We start from the raw sequence: 18,770 nt of genomic DNA on the forward strand, positions 1-18,770 counted from the left end.
ATGGTCGCTAGTGCAGTTTTACACCCTATCACCAGGCGAATTTTCGCTCAGCCAAACAATCGTTACTCCCCAAATTCACTATTATGAGTTTTACAGAACCTCTTTCACCAGAGTTTCCTTGGCAAACTGATAAGATGAAGCTACACCCTTCTCAATCTTATGTGAGACACATCATAGCCTGTATTCTGGAAAGTCAAAAAGATCTAAAGATTGCTGGAGTTTATTTTATATTTTAAAGTGGGATTGCCTTCAAAAGTTCTAACTGTTTTTTTGTGTTAACATTTTTTTTCCCAACCATTTGAGGGGCATGCCACATTTGTCTTAGGGTGGGCTCATGTCTAGGGAATTAGAGGATCTTTTGTCTTTATGTTGCTTCCCAGTTTTTGCACTTGGACACGTTTTTGGAGCAGGAGGATCACTGGAATTGCTGGAGGAGTCCTGGGCAGCGGGTGTGCAGAGCTGTTGTGCAGAAGGAAGTACGTGGGCGGCTCTGCAGGGAGGAAGAAGGTAAGTGAAGTAGCAGACGTTCCTTGTGATGTCGTAGAATTGACAGCCCCCTAGCCTCATTGCCTAGGGGGTTGTCTTACCTCCCCACTCTCTGTGGAGGCAGCAAAAGCCACTGATGCAGAGAAAAAGCTCAGCTGCTAAAGAACATATGCTGTACATTCTTTGCAGCCTGAGAATTTGCGTCAGCACGTGATTAAGGATTAACAAGGCAAAACATTTTTTAATTTTTCATGAACTGGAAAAATAAATAAATAAAGTAGTTAGAAACTATTCCCATGAACTAACTAACCAACCTTTTTTCTCCGTGATTTTCTCAAATTGTGGACAAAATGCTAACTCAGTTTTTTTTATAAATGAGCTCCTTGGTTTCAGAGGGAGGCCGATTGTTTGATGAGAACAGAGGAAAAGCAGAGATTTTGAACTGTTATTTCTATCTGTCTACACAACAGAGAGCTAAACTAATGATGGCTTAACTTTTAATAGAGACAATCAAGGTCCCAAAGTAGATTCACATACCTCAACAAAAACATGGAAGCTTACATATCTGAGCCTTCAGCTAAGGGAGCAGATCCAAACCCTATTGATGAATAAGCTGAGAGTCATTCCTGTTCATAAAGTTCACATTTTCCTCATACAAATCTTTAAGTAAATTTTGGCATTAAATTCTGTGTGCTCCCAGTTCTTTAGGCACTAGTTTTCTGCATCAAGTGTGAGAGTCCAGGAGCTGCCACTACCTGCGGAGGTGGCAATAGCTCCAGGGTTCCGCTATGCCAATGAATGGAAGTGGTTTTGAAAGCAAGTACCTTTAAGGAATGGCATTTTTTTGCATTGACTACATTAACTACGCTACTACAACTGCACTTGTGGCCCGTAATCCTAGTAGGTGGTACTAAGGATGTGGTAACCACAATGAGATTTACATTATTGTGAAATAAAGCAAGTCTCTATGTAGCTCGTCGCATATATGGAATAATGACCACATTCTGATCATATTTAAGGAATATGGAAGTATAATTCTTGGACCTTGGAAAGCCACAGTCCAGTTCACAGTCACACAATACAATACTATAAAAAAGGAAGAATAATGTTATTACTTTCTGTTTTTTCTGCTTCCCATTCCTTGTAGAACTGATATATTTGGCTTCAGACACAAAGCAGCAATTAAACAAGATTCGTATGAAACTGATTTAGCAACAGCCCAGGGATCTCTCTGTTTTAGCAAAAGCTAATCAGTGTTTGTATAATGTACAGGGTAGTGAATAGAATGTAGTGGATTTGTTATATAAACAGAGGTTTGTCAGAGCCGAGTTCCCCACTGCTTCTCTGAGCCAAGGCTGAGATGTGATTGTTATATCTGACTATATGAAACATGGGCAATATGAAAGGCTGGTGACTTGCAACTGTCTGGAAGTCTGTGTCTGTGTCAGACAAGTTGCTGCTATTACATTACTGAGACAACAGTACAACATGCACACAAATCCTTTCCTCTTGCTATTTTGTTGTGACCTGTCTCTGTTAATTATCTCTGCTGTCTCTGCTGCTGTCTCTGCTGTTGTTGAGGAGAAGTTGAACCCCCAATGTTCCTTAAAGAATTACTTCAAAAGTGATCATCTGTACCAGGCTGGGGACATTTTACTGGGAGGAATAATGCAGATGAGCTTTGATCGAAAACGATTCGAACCTGATAATATACCAATGGTTAATGCTTTCAGGTCAAAGTTTAACTTTGAGTAAGTGTCCACTTTGTATTTAATGGAAAATCACTGTATAAAACATTGTGAGAGAAATGATACCACTCATGTATGAAGCTCTGTCCCACTGATACTCATATTACTCATAGTACCAATGTTTTAAACCAAACAATACATTTTAATACTTAAACACATAAACTATCCATACAAATGATCTATTAGTTCTCTCAAATACAGATCTCTGTAGCCAAGGGTTTGAGTAAGAACAAACTGAGAGACTAAGTCAGACCCCTGTGTCTTCATTTATCTATAAACAAGATTTTCTTTCAGTCTTTACAAGTGAAATGTCAGTACAGGTATGGGACCCGTTATCCAGAATGCTCTGCGGCTTTCTGAATAATGGATCTTTCTGTCGTTTGGATCTTCATACCTTAAGTCTACTAGAAAATCATATTAAATAAAGCCAATAGGCTGGTTTTGCCTCCAATAAGGATTAATTATATCTTAGTTGGGATCAACTACAAGCGACTGTTTTTAAAATTTGTAATATTTGGATAAAATGGAGTCTATGGGAGATGGTCTTTTCTTCGGATCTTTCTGGACAATGGGTTTCCAGATAAAGGATCCCATACCTGTATTATGTGGCTCATGTTAAAATAAGTGATATAAGAAGTGTTTTGGATGGAACTACCCTTCAGTGATGGCTTCATCTGCTGCTCTCCAGATTCTGTGTTCTTTTTAAAGGAGAAGCAAACCCTTAATTGAAAAAACCCTTATCCCCCTATCTCCACTGCTCAGAAACTGCACCGAGGGGTAAGTAAAGAGTTAGGGGCACCAAGGCTACCACCTAGGCTGGAAGAGGAGCAGGTTGGGGGGTCTATGAAGGATAAGGGGTAAGGTTTTTTTAATTAAGGGTTTGCTTCTCCTTTATACAGACTACATTGGACGGTTCGTTTACAGAATTGTTGCTTTAACTGCAGTTTTGTGTTGGGAGAGATTTCACACAGGGAAACACTTGTGAAAATGGCTTTAATGTATTCAGTGTTTTTCAAGCTGCAGCAGAAACAATTGTTATGTGCCCAATAATTCTCTTTAAATGTCAATAGGTAACTTCTGCAACTTCTAATATGGAGGGCACAATTTTATGTATTTTGTATTGAAACAATGTCCATTTTCTGTTTATATAAAGGAAGTTAATGCGCAGTGAGCACTTCCCGGTGATGAACCATTTCATTGCATTTGCTCCATTTCTGCATGAAAAGAATTTGCTTTGGGCAGACAGAAACATTGCAGTCACAGTATTCATGTTCTACAGATATTGCTTCTCTGATTGCTTCATGTTTTAGGGGCAGATTTATCAAGGGTCAAATTGAAAATTCACATTTTTAAATTCGTATTTCAAGTTTATTGTAGTGTAATTTGACTAGGGAATAATTCAAATTGAAAAACAGGCGCAGCTCACCAAATAGTCTTAGTGGCTTGTCCCACGGATTATCCTGTGCTCATATCCCAAATAGGTTCATCTGAAGAAGATAAATTGTGTAGGACAAATCCAAAGCAGCAAACGTTAACTGCAATTCTCTTTATTGGGAGGTGGATCCACACAACATGTTTCGGGCAAAAGACATTTCTCAAGCCCTTGAACCTCCTACAACCAATTTGGAGTTATTTGGTGGACTTTAAAAATCAAATTCTTTTTGTTAAAACTCAAATCGAATTTGATCAAATACAATTGGAATTTGGTTTTGCAGGGCCATCCTATTCACAAAACCAAAAAAATAGATTTTTAATAAATTTTGATTGGGTTTATTTTTTCTAATTTCAAGTTTTTGGGAGTTTTTAATAACGCCCATAAACTCGAAATTTGCCCCTTGATAAATCTTCCGCTTAGTGTTCAGAAAATTAATTTTGTCCAATTTGACCATAAAATGTAAGTCCACTGCATGAATTCTGAGTTGAATACACGTTGTATTATGAGAGGCTCTGGAGCAAAGGATCTTGACGACCAGACAACAGATCCAATTTAGAAATGAAATCTACAGAGGAAAGTCTTAAGTGATTAAAAATATCACTAAGGGAATGATCGAATAACATTCAGATTTGATTTTTTTTCACACAAATGGTATTTTTGTGTTTTTTTAAATTTCTATAAAAATGTGATATTTATTAAGTGTAAACCCATGAAAACTCTCATATAAAACGTATTCAAGTAAAAGCAGCCGGGGTCCCATAAAGGTCAATGAGAGCTGCACTCATCCTATCGGCCTTTTTTTAACCATTCAGACTTTTCGGGATTTCTGTTTTTACTTGTAATTATCTAAAAAACTAAATTTTTTAGAGGTTTTAGAGAAAGTCGTATGTTTTCCACATCATTTTTTTCCCTTTTATACTTTTTAAATTTGTATCTCTTAATAAAATTTCATGACATTTGTGGTTTTAGAGAAATACAGTTTAAATTTGACCTTTAATAAATGGGCCTCTAAGGGGCATATTCCTCAATATTGGAAATTGGGGATGTCAAAGTAATTCCTAGTTTGGCAAATGCTCCAATCACTTTCACTTAATATAATGATAATGGGTTGAGTTGAGAGAAGCTCTTGCCTTTGTCTATGTGATGTGACCATTAACTTGAGTCCTACATCAGGTCGGGTACCAGACGAATACCTGCAAAGTGATCAGGTGTTTTAGCAGCATGTTCAGATTTCCTGATTTTGTGGGTATTCCATGGGTAACCCACCAGGGTAACAGGTTAAGGTGCTGGATTGATCCCTCCCCTAAGGTTTGTGCACAATTTGTCCCATCACTAGTAACGTCATTTACAGTTTCATGGGTCCTGGGTCAGAAGGTAAGTAAACTATTTACGGCTGGCTCAGGTAGCGAGTCTAGGTAGGGGAACTTATTGGGGTGGTGGTGGGTGCAGGTTAAGTTGCAGGTCAGCAGGTCCAGGTTAGGCACTGGTCTGCAGATTGGACCCACACAGGATTCTACCATGAACATCACATAATGTGTTACTCCATGATGGAGTGTATTACATGTATCTTACCCTGCTCAAGTCACTTGATCTCATGGTGCCCTTTCATGCTTAGATTGGAAATGATGGCTTGTTTGCTAAGACCATTTAAAGAGTACCACTGGAGAAAAGCACTATATAAATCTTCTACTTTCACATTACTAATTAGATACACGAGTGGAATCTATCCCCAAACAATGGACCTGGGAATCTTGTCTAAATGCCACTTCTTTTCAACAGGATTAAAGATCCTTACATTAAATGTATCCAGTAGAGTATGAAATATGGTATGGGATTTGAGTAAGAATGTCATTTCCTTTACAGTAATGCTGCTGAATTTTACTATCATCACTATCTGGCACTCAAGTTCACCATTGACGAGATAAATCAAAGAACTGACATTTTACCCAACATCACCCTGGGATATATGGTGTGTAATACATGGGCTCTAGAAGGAAGATCAATGAGGTCTGTGATGTCAATACTGTCAGGAGGAAGAGAATTAGTTCCCAATTATGAGTGTGAGCCGAGGGGAGTCCTGGCTGGTTTCATTGGAGATTTGACATCTGAATCTTCCTACATAATGTCCCACCTCACTGGCTTGTACCATTACCCTCAGGTACTGTACTGCAAGGAGTTTCTTCATATTTTAGCAATGTTCTATGTTTCTTTCCTCACTAACTTGCAGCAGTCCCTCAGGTACTATAGTGGGGCTCCTCACTGACTTTACCCTGACTGAGTCTGTCCTCACTGGGTCCCACCATTACCCTCAGCTACTGCATTGTTATGTAGAACTTTAACCAGGAACATAAGAATAGATCACTTTCTTTGGTCAGGTTGTTAGAAAATGTAGTAAACTACGGTTATTAAAACAAGGTGCTATGTGATTAATGTTGTCTTTTGACCTGTAACAATGATATAATTTCAATCCAATGGGACATGATTTGCTTTTTATTGTCATTATGATGGACTGGAACTTTTAGCCAATTAAACCTTTCAGTGCATTGTTGTTGAAATTCCTTGCCTAGGCCTGTAACAACCTTTCTGCCTTGAAATATAATATTTACATAGGCCTATGGGAAATAACAAGCTGGCGGCTTTGTCAAGAAAATCCTGAAAAGGATAAGTATATTTTATTGACTGTTATTTTGATGCAAACTTGAGCATTTCTGAGCCAAAGTGTGACTGCACCCAACTGAACTGAAGGGATACTTCCATGCAATATTTGGGAATCTGCTAAAGTTCTGGGAGCAGATGATATTCACCCCAGGGTACTAAACAAGATCAGCTCTGTGATGGCCAAACCTCTTTATTTACTCTTTCAGGAATCATTGAGGTCTGGCACAGTGCCGGGACACTATATAATTGCTAATGTGGTGCTGCTATTTAGCCTATAAATATTGGCCGGTTAGTCTGACATCAGTGGCTTTTAGAAGGGCTAATAAGAGATGATACTTGACTTCAATTTATGGTTTTATATGTAACAGATCTGCCCAGAGCAGTGTAGCAGCAGCAGCAGGAGTTACACACAGAGCTCAGGTGATTGTGAACACAACTGCACAAATGGGATGAGACAAAGAAAACTCAGAAATAGCAACTTGCCCCTAACAGTAACGAAAGCTGTCAGGAATCACCTCGAAATGTCTCAGTTTACTTTATCAAATACTCTACATTCATCCACTTCTCACTCACTTGCTCCAGTCCATAAGAGGGATATAAATGAGCTGGAGAGAGTGCAGAGACTAAGTGCAACTAAACTGGTTAGAGGGAGGGAAGAGTTAAATTATGAGGGGAGACTGACAAGGTTGGGGTTGTTTTCTCTGGAAAAAAGGCGCTTGTGAGGGGACATGATTAGACTTTACAAGTACATTAGAGGACATTATAGACAAATACTCACAAAAAGGATCACGGCACCAGAGCCAAATCCCATTGTAATAAATATCCCAGTGTCTCATATGATGTGGTCAGACAAATCTAGTTCCATCAGTGTAGACCTATAGGACTCATTTACATCAGCCAGTGCATTGGGCAACTTGTGCTTTTCCCTGCAGTGAGTTGCGCCTAAAACCTTTTTCATTAAAAGGTACTTGAGTCCAAATAAACTCTTCAAACTTCCGTATAGTAACTTATATAGTAACCGTATAGTTGCACTCTGAGCCGCTCAGTTATTCCTACTTTCCATTTCATTTCTACTTTTCATGATCTTACAGGAGCTGCTACAGTTCTTGTTCCTAAATAATGGAAATCTTTTGTAATGCTATATTGATCAGTGTGTTATTTCTTTGACTTAGCACCCAACCCAAATCAGCCCTAATTTGTCACATGGGCAGGTGGATAAAATCTCCCACCAACTCCCAGTAGCTCATGTGTTACATTGGTTACCCAGATGGGGCTAGTGTGGTGGTAGAAGGGTGTTTTAGTTGTATGCATGAGGAGTGGCCATTGGGAGGAGCTGTACGAAAAGAGTTAAACTGAATAGTCCATTGATGCCTTCTCCTTGCCAACTTCCACAGACACAAGTACAAATTCTGCACCCCTTAGTGTCCTGGTTGATTGACCCCCAATGTCTCAAATGATCACCTTGATTGTTCTTTAGATGAAAATTGTTTTTTTCAAACTAAGCTACTATTTACTTCTCTGTTGCACCTGTTTTGTTAGGAGGCTGCAACATAATACCAGTTGTTTTGGTTTGTGATGAAGGAAACAATCTTAACTTTAATATTTCAGATCAGCTATGGAGCCACAGATGTCATGTTCACTGACAGATCGAGGTTCCCATACTTCTACCGAGTGGTCCCTAATGAAGGATATATCCATCGAGCTCTCATTCAGCTGCTGAAGCACTTTGGTTGGACCTGGGTGGGAGTCATAATATCAGATAGTGAGAGTGATTATATAAAGAGAGAACTAATAGACCTCATTACAAGCAATGGGATGTGTGTGGGATTTGTTCATGAATTAGATTGGAATCAATGGGAAACAGTCAGTTGGGAACGTATAATCCTAAAATCAACTGCCAGAGTTATTATAATCTGTGTTTCCAAAGAAAAGCTAATGGAAGTATTGGCCTTTACACATGGAAATTCTAATTTAAGAAGACTATGGATTATGACAGTCACATCATTATATGTTGATATTTTATATTATGACCTTGCAGAAATCTTGAATGGAAGTTTGATTTTTCTACTTTCTGCTGGTGACATTGCCGGATTTCATGACTTCCTCCTTAGTGTAAACCCTGATCAGTATCCAGAAGATCCCTACATATTCTCGATCTGGTATATTGCATTTAATTGTAGCCTTTCTCAAATTCCTCAAATGCAAAATAAAACATTGAATATAATTAAATTACCCAGTCAAGACAATATAACAATGACATGCTCTGGAAATGAAAGTCTTGCATCGGTTCTTCACTTTCAAGAGATAGATCTCAGAGTATCATACAGTGTGTACAAAGCTGTGTATTTGTTGGCCCATGCGCTACATCTATTACTCTCTCATGGGGCACCTACAGACAAAGACCAACTGGAGAGCAAACTGAATCCATGGAAGGTGGGATGTTGGTTTCAGTTATCAAACTATAGGATCCTTTGATCAGTCCAATCTGACATAGACATTTGCAGAAACTGCTAAGCATGTTTATCATTTTTTTATATGTATTTTAGTTCGTTTTTTTCATATGGCTACATTGTTAATTTGGGTTCAAACAATTTAGTAGTTTTAGTAGAATGAGCCACTACAGCATTACCCAGTAGGGTATTTTTTTGCTTGAAAGAAAGTTCAGTTCTTTAAGTCTTGTTTTTTGTCCTTTGCTCACTTTATTTTATTTTATTATTCACTTTATAATGTTCTTGTAATGATTAATCAAAGCCCTTCACAAGCACCTTCTTTCCAGAGAAACATTGTGCTTGACAATTGGGGTGCCCCCAAAACGTTGTGCTACATGCAACTGAACTTTTCAGGGTTACCGGCAGTTGTTCTGTGTGTGCAGAAGTTCTTTTGTTCTGTATTTTCTTTATCTAATCCCATCCCAGTTGGAAGTGGTTTCCTCACCCCATGCTCACACCTTTCTTTTTTTTTTTTGTAACTTATATTTTTTATTAGGAAAAAGGAATCATACAGAATCATGAGCCATACAAAATAACACAAGTCATCACTAACAGTGTTGAGCTAGCACAGGGTCCATGAGGCTCCTACAAGATCAATGGATAATTAAAGAGGGGAAGAAAAGAAGAGGGGAGCAGAGGGGGAAGTAGGGGGATGAAAGAAAAGAAAAGGGGTGAAGGGAGGGGGTAATAGAGGGAGAGAAGGGAATAAAATAATAAAACAAACCAGAACAGAACAGTCAGCCTTGGGTCATGAGCGGTTTGCAAGACAGCAGCAATGAAGCACAAATGTAAATGACAGTGGGAGCAACCTGAAACCAATTAACGTACAAGCATGTTTGTTTCAAGCAGCCAGACCCCCAAGTACCCAAACAGACCAGACCTTTAAGTATTGTGGTGACTTGTTCTGAAGAAAAGCAATTCGTTCCTCGAAGGAGCGGTTACTATTAACCCTAGCTATCACTTCAGTCAAGGTTGGAGGGTCTGTGGATTTCCATTTAGCTGCGATAGCTAATCTTGTTGCAGTTAAAATCTGATTGATTAAGGTCTGAGAATGTTTGGGCAGTCGAGGGAACGGCAGACCCAGAAGGTAGGTCAAAGGGTCTCTGGGCAAGACAGAGGTGGTTAGTTTGGTTAGTAAGGTCTCAATATCGCCCCACAATGTATGCAATTTAGGACAGGACCAAAAAGTATGGAGCAACGAACCAACAGCACCACATTGCCTCCAACATGTATTCGGATGGTCTGGGAATAACGCATGCAATTTATCCGGGGTATGGTACCATCTCATAAGCACCTTGTATACACTTTCCTTTTGCCTAACACAGGTGACCATTTTCTGTGCATTAGACCAGATTGCAGACCATTCCTCTGCACTCAATTGTTTCTCTAAGGCCTCTTCCCATTTGAGCATATATGGGTGATTGGGGCGGCTGTTCAGCGGTGTATCCAGCAAAATTTTGTAGATCCTGGAGATCAAGCCCTTCTGCGGCAGGCCCGACCTAGCTAAAAGTTCGAATGGTGTAGGAAGCGCAGTTTTAGCCTGCTGTATGTACGGTTGCAAAAAATGACGGAGTTGGAAGTACTCAAAGAGTTGAAGATGAGCCTGTGGGGCTTTTTGGGAGAGTTCTCCATAGGACAGGAGTGAGTTAGTGGTGGTTAGCAAATCCTTGATCCTGCACATGTTCGTTGCTTGCCACCTAGAATAAAATCCCTGTAAGGTACCCGGGTAGAAATCTGGGTTTCTCAAGTACAGTACATTCAAGGAATAAGCCGATGTTAGCTTAAATTTCGCCTTGAGGGCAGACCAGAGTCTTAGAGTGTGTTGTGTAGAATGCAGAAGAGCGGACAGTGGCCTCGGCTTGCTGGCGTGGGACCATATTTGACAATTGAGATGACTCCCCAAGGATCGTACATTTTCAATATGGCCCCAAACGGTATTAGAGTCCCAATGCTCACACCTTTCTTAATCCACCATTTTGATTACCATAAAATAATGATGTGGTTTTCCCTTAGCTGAATCACTTGCTGAGAAACGTTCATTTCACATCTTCATCATCACAAGAAGAGATTTACATCAATGATGAAGGAGAAACTCAAGGACAATATGATCTCAAAAACTTGGTCATGTTCCCTGATCAAAGCAGCAGTATAATGAGTGTGATTGAAGTGGGAAGCTTCAACACGTTGACCCCTGATCAGCTGATTGTCAATGACAGAGTCATCTTGTGGCACCCAGATTTTACAGAGGTGAGTTCCTAGTAAGGTTTAACAAAGAGAAACTCACAAGCAAAAATATCCTCTTCACTCTCCCATATCAGTATATTATGAACATGAAGCTACTAAGAGTTTCCTCCCCTTCAAACAAAACAAGAATGCTATGCCACATATTGTAATGTATTCAAACTGGTCAACTACATAAAACCATTCCTTGTCAATCCTACACTTACCTTGTCTGATTCATAAAATATCTTGTATTTCACTATGAATTTTATAGTGAATATGTTTTACCTGCAAGTTGAAACTGTTTGGAGAATGTTTGGAGGCCAATATATGTGCATCATGTGCCCTTAAATTGCTACTTGTGGTCAAATAGGGGCTGATACGTTTACAATCAATAAATAGCCACTGTGTTCACTACACAATATTTTCCCCTCTCAGCACTATTGTCGGCTGCGTAAGGTTGGCAAGAGCAGCACTCCTCTACATTTCAACTTTTTGAAGGTTTTGCTTCACTGTATATCTCAAAATAATTATTCAGTTATTATCCTCCTGTCCAGAAGGTACAACTCCTGGTCTTACTGCTCGTATGGTTTTTGGTTTCAGGTTCCTCAGTCTTTCTGCAGTGAAAGTTGTATCCCAGGATACCAAAAAAAATCCAGAGAAGTACAGTTTTCCTGCTGTTATGACTGTGTGCCCTGCGCAGAAGGACATATCTCCAACACAACAGGTCACCAATCTCATCAGAAAGGGGGATATTAACCAACGTTTTATCCCAAAAAAATGGTTGTCTGACCTGGGCTGACTTAAATATAAAGCACTTTATGTTAATTATTTTGGTATATATAATATAATTGCATCGTCAGATGCATTTTACTTGAGGTCGCATGGCTCTCCTCTTTCCCTATCTTCTTCTAATAAACCTTTATGTTTGAGGCACATTGTTGCCTGGAAAAGTGTTAGGTAGGAATAGTACTTGGGAGGCAGCAGTAAGAAACCTGTGTAAGGCAGAGTTTTAGTGAGTTTGTTGGAGCCAGTTAGTATTTATATCGACGCATGGATGTGATCTTGTAGGAGCTGTTCTGGGGGTCACTGCAAATGAGTTTTCCTCTTGAAATCTGAACTGCAGAATCTGAGGTGGCAGTTTGCATTGAAGGGGGCTGCTAACATGGAGAAGAATAGACTGCTCACAGGTTAGCCACTAGCTAACTGAGGGGAATAGATTTCAGTTCCTTCTTTACATTTAGAAATGATTCAGTGTGAGCTGGGAAGATATGGGAAGCCCCCTCCCCAAAATCAGTTCTACTAGGAGATACATTAGATAGTTTCAAAAAAGGGGTTGGATGGCATGAAAATCATGGGATACAAAAAAAAGCTCTTAGTACAAAGTTGGATTGGATGACTGCCATCTTGGAGTCTGGAATTTTCCCCTCTGAGGCAAATTGGAGAAGCTCCAGAAGTGTTTTTTTATCCTTCCTCTTGATCATCTAACAGTTAGGCAGGTTTTATAGAGATAAAAAAGGTTGAACTGGATGGACGTGTCTTTTTTTCCAACCTAAATTGCTATGTATATAAATATATGAAGGCATGAATGAGAGAGACAGTACTTTTTCTACTTATAGTCCTTCCCATCCAGCAGTACAGATATCTTCTATGTCTCTCCTACTGACTGTCCATAGCGATCTCATGTTTCCAACTGGCTTCAGAAACTTGTCAATGAACTGAGATCCATTGACATGTTTCTGATGCACCATCTGACCAAAAAAATGTATGAACTTTGGAGGAATAATATAGATAATTTAAATGGACGCAATGTGGTTTTTTTCCTGCTATCACATCATAATACATTTCAACTGATTTAAAAAAAAACAAGAAAAGAAGATGTTAGGACAGTATGATGTTAATTTTATGTATTTCTTTAATCCATAGCCAAAACATGTACATTACAGTGGTCTCAACATGGCATTTCATAATACTCTTTGATATCCCACAGATATGGAAACCTGTATCCAATGCCCAGAAAGTCAGTGGCCCAATGACAATAGAACTGTTTGCATCCAGAAAATAATAGAATTCCTTTCATATGAAGATCCATTGGGACAGTCTCTGGCTGCAGTCTCAGTTTTCTTTAGTCTAATTGTCACATTAGTTGTTCTGATTTTCATAAAACATCACAAAACTCCATTGGTCAAGGCCAATAACCAAACCATGAGCTACACGCTCCTCCTCTCACTCACATTGTCCTTCCTCTGCTGCTTCTTGTTCATTGGGCGACCTCAGAAAGTCACCTGCCTGCTCAGACAAGTTACATTTGGGATCAATTTTACACTTTCTGTCTCTTGTGTCCTGGCTAAAACGGTCACAGTTGTCATTGCCTTTAATGCCACAAAGCCTGGAAGCAAGATAAAGAAATGGGTGGGAACCAGAGTGTCCATCTGGCTGGTCCTTCTCTGCTCACTGGTCCAGGTTGGGATATGCCTGGTCTGGCTGATCTCCTCTCCACCATTCCCAGACTATGACACTCACACTTACACTGGGAAGATGATATTACAATGTAATGAAGGTTCTGTCACTGCATTCTACACTTTGATTGGTTACATGGGATTCCTGTCTGCATTAAGTTTCATTGTTGCTTTCCTGGTTAGGAAGTTACCAGACAGTTTCAATGAGGCCCAGCTGATCACTTTCAGTATGCTGGTGTTCTGCAGTGTTTGGGTGTCCTTCATCCCAGCGTACCTGAGCACCAAGGGCAAATACATGGTGGCTGTGGAGATCTTTGCTATCCTGACTTCCAGTGCAGGGCTGCTGGGCTGTATCTTCATTCCCAAGTGCCACATTATCCTCTTCCACCCTCAGAAGAACACTCGGAGCTACATAACTGGAAAACCCTGACAGTGATTTATTGCTATCATTATTATTATAAATGTGGTTATATGATTCTGGTTATTATTAAGTGTTTTTAGTTTTAACACTAGCATTCTGCTCCAAAATGTGGATCTCCAGGTTTATCAATAGTATACCCATGATTGTTTTGCATCATTCCATCTTCATGGTCTTTGTTAATCTCATCCTTTTCATTTAATTCTTATGTATTCTGTATATTCATTCCCAAGTGCTTTGTTAACCTGTTCCATAAGCAGAACACCAGGAGACACCTTACTGAGAAACCTCTATGAAAGTTTATTGCTAAGGTAGCGCACCCTTGAGTGTACTTTTGCTATGTATTAAGGTTGTGTGTGTCCAGGCTAAACTGCTTGTAATGTGTCCCGGACCCCAGTGTACAAGTGCAACTCCCTGCAACTCCCGGCACCTGGTATAGGTCAATGCAGCAGGATAATAAGTCAGACACAGTTCTTTGCAGCAAAACAACTGATTTATTTAACTGAACAGTGTAGTAGAGTACTTTGATATTCCCTCCAGTGGGATAAAGTATGTTCTAGGATAGACAATATGCAATACAAATAGCCAGCAGCAAAGATTCACACTTCACAGGATAGTTACCCTCTCACTAGGTAATACCCCTTCTCAGGTGGAAAACACTAGGTCCTGGATTTCCCAGTCTGGGGTCTAGTTTCTGGTCCTCAACTCACCCATTGGTGTCACTGATCTAGTGGTTCACACACCACGGGGTCCTAACCCCACAATTTCTCCTTGTTGGAGCCACAACTGCTCTCTAGCTACAACAAACTATCACAGTGACTGCTACAACTGTCTAAATTTAACTCTCGAAGAACCAGAGCCCTGATCCTGTAACACCTCACTGGGAGGCACGGTCCCAAGGGAAAGACCCAGACCACATGGTGCTAAACCCCTTTATATGATCAAACAGTGCCACCTAGTTGACAAACTCTGTATAGAATAATCCCAATGGACCCAGGAAGGGAGACATAGCTGTCTGGGCATTCTAAAGGACCACCTAGGTGTCCAAATACTAAAGGGGAACTGCCTGAGTAATTTAACCCAAATCTCACTGTCCCTACACTAACCTTTTGCTAAATATTATTATTGTTGTGTTCCATCAATTCAGTTTTCTCCTATTTATTTTGTCAAAAAAAAAAAACGTTAATAAGGGGTTGTTTTACTGGTGGTAGCAAACAGCATTTTTTTTGAGATGGGGAAAACTCACAAACCAAGAGCGAGAAGGAGGGAACTCCTGGGAGGCACCTGGCAGCAGCTTCCAGCGACATAGCACCACTATTTCTAAAGAGAGGAGTAAGTTGCGCCGAATCCAAGATGGCGCCTGCACGAGACCCGAGAGATGAGGAAGCAGACTCCAACAGAGCAATCAGATGGGGGGGGAGTGAAGCTGAGGTTGAATTGGACCTGCGGTCCTGCATTACTAGTCTCCCCTAGAAAAAGGAGATTAAAGAAATGCTCCAGGAGGTCACTGCCAACATTAAGGAAGAAATCCTGGATATAAAGAGGGATATGTTATCCCTGTCAGCATGTACAGATGGAGTAGAACGCAACCTAAGTCAGTGCAATGACAATCAGAGATCCATCTATAAGCACATACAGCAGCAAGACACTATCATCCAGGAACTACAAAGGCAGATGGAAGATCAGGAAAATAGGAGCAGGAGGAATAATATAAGAATAAGGGGGGGTGCCTGGAGCACTTCAAGCTGAAGACATTCACACTGCACTGCTACAAATTTTCAACTCTATTCTGAAGAGGGAGTCATCTGTGGACATAAACATAGATAGGGCCCATAGAGTTCAGAAACTAAAGGCAGCACCTCTGAATGTACCTAGAGACATCTTATGTTGCTTACACAGTTAACTGAAAGATGAGATCTTAACCAAAGCCAAAGAAGTTGGTCTCCTGACATATGAAGATAACAACATCGAACTTTTCCAGGATGTATCAAGGACAATATTGTACAAGAGAAAAGTACTAAAGCCTCTAACAGACAAATTGAGAGAACATAACATGTTGTACAGATGGGGATGTACTTTCTCACTAACTGCAACTAGAGATGACACTACTGCTGTGATTACAGTTCCTGCCGACACAAACTCTTTTCATAAAAAGCTGCACCTTCCTGAGATGAGCATACCTGGATGGATTCCAGACTCAAGCAAAATTCCGGAATTAAACCTGGATCTGCAAGAGGAATGGTCACAAATCCCGCCCTCAAAAGAACACCTAGAACACTGAGAATACCTAGAACACTGAGAACACCTAGAATACGTAGAGAGAGACTGAAACTTCCTTCAATCTGATACCACTTTAAGGAATAAAGTCTTCATACCTAACACCACATCAGGACTAACAATTAACCCAATGCCCGAATGTCGGGTGGTCGACTCACACTTTAAACTGATTCTTGAAGAATAACCTACATGATAGACCAGACAGACGTTTATCCGGTAATAATATACTGTAGCTCTCAGTTGCTGAAGGATCAGGTGTTGGTTTGAGTTTGGACTGATTTTGATCTGGACATTTAGAAGACAGTTCAATGTGGTGTACTACTTTTGATCTTACTCATCATACTGATTTCATGTTGTTTTCATGTTTCTGATTTGATATCTCAGTTTCAGACATTTATGCTGTTTTTTATAGTTATTATCCCACCTCAACATTTAGGTAAAGATGTCTTGTAAGCTGGCGGGGGTCAGTGGAGATACACTTCCTTTAACACCATTTATGTACTACCTACACTCCATTCAACCACCTACCTCCACAGTCAAGGTGCAGTTCACCCAAGCCGCTCTTAAACCATCCCAGCCGGGGTGAAAAACTCCGATAAGTGTGGCAACTATTACCCATTAATGTCCCTACCCTTCCCAATAAGAACTCTCCTCATGTTTTATACCTTCCCCTTCCTTTGTTTTTCACTTCCACACAAGTTTCCAACAAGTTTAAACCATCTGTTGGGTATATGTTAAAAGGGCTCCAATTTTTCACGAGTAAATTAAACTTAAGTCAAAAATAGTGATTCAAGAAACTCTCTTCAAAGGAAAACACATACCAACTTTGAGACTTAAGCACTACCCCCATGTTTTTATGAGCAACAACCCTTTAAAAAAATCTTTGGGAGTATTAAGCCTTATCCATAAAGACCTCCCATTCAAACATTTAGATACAATTACTGATAAGGAGGGGCGCTTTCTTATTTTAAAGGGAAAACTAATGGAACAACCTTGCACAATAGCAAATGAAACACTTCTTGAAAGTTCTAGGAAATTGCAAGGAAGGCCTCCTCATATTAGGGGGAGACATTAACCTAACACTTAACCCCCTAATTAATTAATCTTCTGGGAAAACAAATGTATCCTACAAGGGTTTAAAGGAAGTAAAAAAAGGCATTGTCTGAGTTGCAATTGATTGATGTCTGGAAAACACTCAATCCAGCAAAAAAGGACCATACGCACTTTTCAAGTCCATTCTATTTATTCGAGAATAGATTATATATTTACATCACAATATTGGTTGAAATGGTTTCTAAGAGCAGACATTGGGAACACCATCTTATCTGATCACTCCCCGTTAACTTCTACATTCACAGTCCCCCAAACATGGAGAGCGGATTTTACATGGCGCTTGAATGAAAGGTTGTTGCATACAGAAGGTAGAAAGAAACAGATCCAATCTTGGATAGATTCAATGATACAAAATAACAGTGCTGCTGATACTTCACCGGTGACACTGTGGGAAACTGGTAAATGTGTTCTGAGAGGTAGTCTGATTGCCATGGGGAGCAACTTGAAAAGAGAAAAAGATAAGGAGATTAATACCCTACTAAAAGAAATAATGATCCTAGAACAATCCCATAAAGAAACTATAGCCCAAGGGACGTTAGTTGCACTTAAAAGCAAGAGATCACAATTGAAGGCCCTTCTTTATCATACAGTACAAAAAGCTTATATGAGGACGAAGCAGCGATATTATGAACTAAGCGATAAATGTAATAAGCATTTTGCTAGAATTACCAAAAAAATCCAACCCCAAATGCAGATCATGTCTGTTGAAGACACGGATGATACATTACATCAGGACACTATAGGAGTAGCAAGGGCTTTTCAAGACTACTACCAAGCACTCTATTAATTGAACTCAGACGCACCTAAAAAGACAGAAATTAGCAAAATAGAAACATTTATTAAAGAGGCAGGCCTAAACCAACTTACTCCGGAAATTACCCAAAAAATGGTAGCCCCTTTTGAATCAAAGGAAATAGAGGAGTCCATAGATTCCCTCACTCCAGGGTTTTCCCTGGACCGGATGGATACACTGCACTTTTCTATAAAGCCTTCAAACATGATATAATTCCAGTTCTGCTTAAATACTTTAATAGCATAACCAAAGAAACTGGGTTTCACTCACAAGCCCAGGAGGCCCACATAACAATTATCCCCAAACCAGACAAAGACCCCCAATTATGCTCTAGCTATAGACCCATTTCCCTGATTAATATAGATTTGAAGTTGTACGCAAAAATGATAGCTAATAGAATTAAGAGATACTTATCTGGACTTATTCATTCCGATAAAGCAGGGTTTGTGCCTAAAAGAGAAGAAAAGGACAATAAGGCTAAGATTATATCACTGATTAAACACACCCAAAAACAAGACATAATAGCAAAGGATAATGGCTCTATATGAGAAACCCACGGCACGCATTAGAGTAAATGGAAACATGTCCTCAAAGGTGTCAATTTTAAATGGTACAAGGCAAAGATGCCCCCTCTCACCAGTCCTATTTATCATGGTGATGGAAACATTGTTAGC

At 39.7% G+C, this 18,770-nt stretch overlaps 2 protein-coding genes across 2 annotated transcripts; both read left to right on the forward strand.

The window, feature by feature from the left end:
* The first annotated feature begins 299 nt into the window (after positions 1–299).
* On the forward strand, positions 300–6,903 carry LOC121400738 (taste receptor type 1 member 2-like). The gene is made up of 2 exons (XM_041584695.1): positions 300–2,237; positions 5,533–6,903. Exons 1-2 carry the CDS (start codon positions 1,870–1,872, stop codon positions 5,930–5,932), a joined length of 768 nt encoding a protein of 255 aa, XP_041440629.1. The 5' UTR covers positions 300–1,869; the 3' UTR covers positions 5,933–6,903.
* A 153-nt stretch (positions 6,904–7,056) lies between these two features.
* LOC121400817 (vomeronasal type-2 receptor 26-like) lies at positions 7,057–13,925 on the forward strand. The gene is made up of 4 exons (XM_041584776.1): positions 7,057–8,760; positions 10,830–11,063; positions 11,640–11,763; positions 13,027–13,925. The coding sequence occupies exons 1-4, from the start codon at positions 7,903–7,905 to the stop codon at positions 13,923–13,925; spliced, it is 2,115 nt and encodes a 704-aa protein (XP_041440710.1). The 5' UTR covers positions 7,057–7,902.
* Positions 13,926–18,770: the final 4,845 nt, after the last annotated feature.

This window comes from Xenopus laevis, chromosome 2S (genome assembly GCF_017654675.1).
Source record: "Xenopus laevis strain J_2021 chromosome 2S, Xenopus_laevis_v10.1, whole genome shotgun sequence".
NCBI lineage: Eukaryota > Metazoa > Chordata > Amphibia > Anura > Pipidae > Xenopus > Xenopus laevis.

What these genes read in the sequence shown, in the direction of transcription:
- LOC121400817 (XM_041584776.1), top strand. Translation starts at nt 7,903, where the DNA reads ATGAAGGAAACAATCTTAACTTTAATATTTCAGATCAGCTATGGAGCC. An exon ending in GGCACCCAGATTTTACAGAG is followed by an intron (nt 11,064 to 11,639) that starts GTGAGTTCCTAG and finishes TTTTGGTTTCAG; the next exon opens with GTTCCTCAGTCTTTCTGCAG. An exon ending in ACATATCTCCAACACAACAG is followed by an intron (nt 11,764 to 13,026) that starts GTCACCAATCTC and finishes GATATCCCACAG; the next exon opens with ATATGGAAACCTGTATCCAA.
- LOC121400738 (XM_041584695.1), top strand. Translation starts at nt 1,870, where the DNA reads ATGAAACATGGGCAATATGAAAGGCTGGTGACTTGCAACTGTCTGGAA. An exon ending in AGGTCAAAGTTTAACTTTGA is followed by an intron (nt 2,238 to 5,532) that starts GTAAGTGTCCAC and finishes TTTCCTTTACAG; the next exon opens with TAATGCTGCTGAATTTTACT.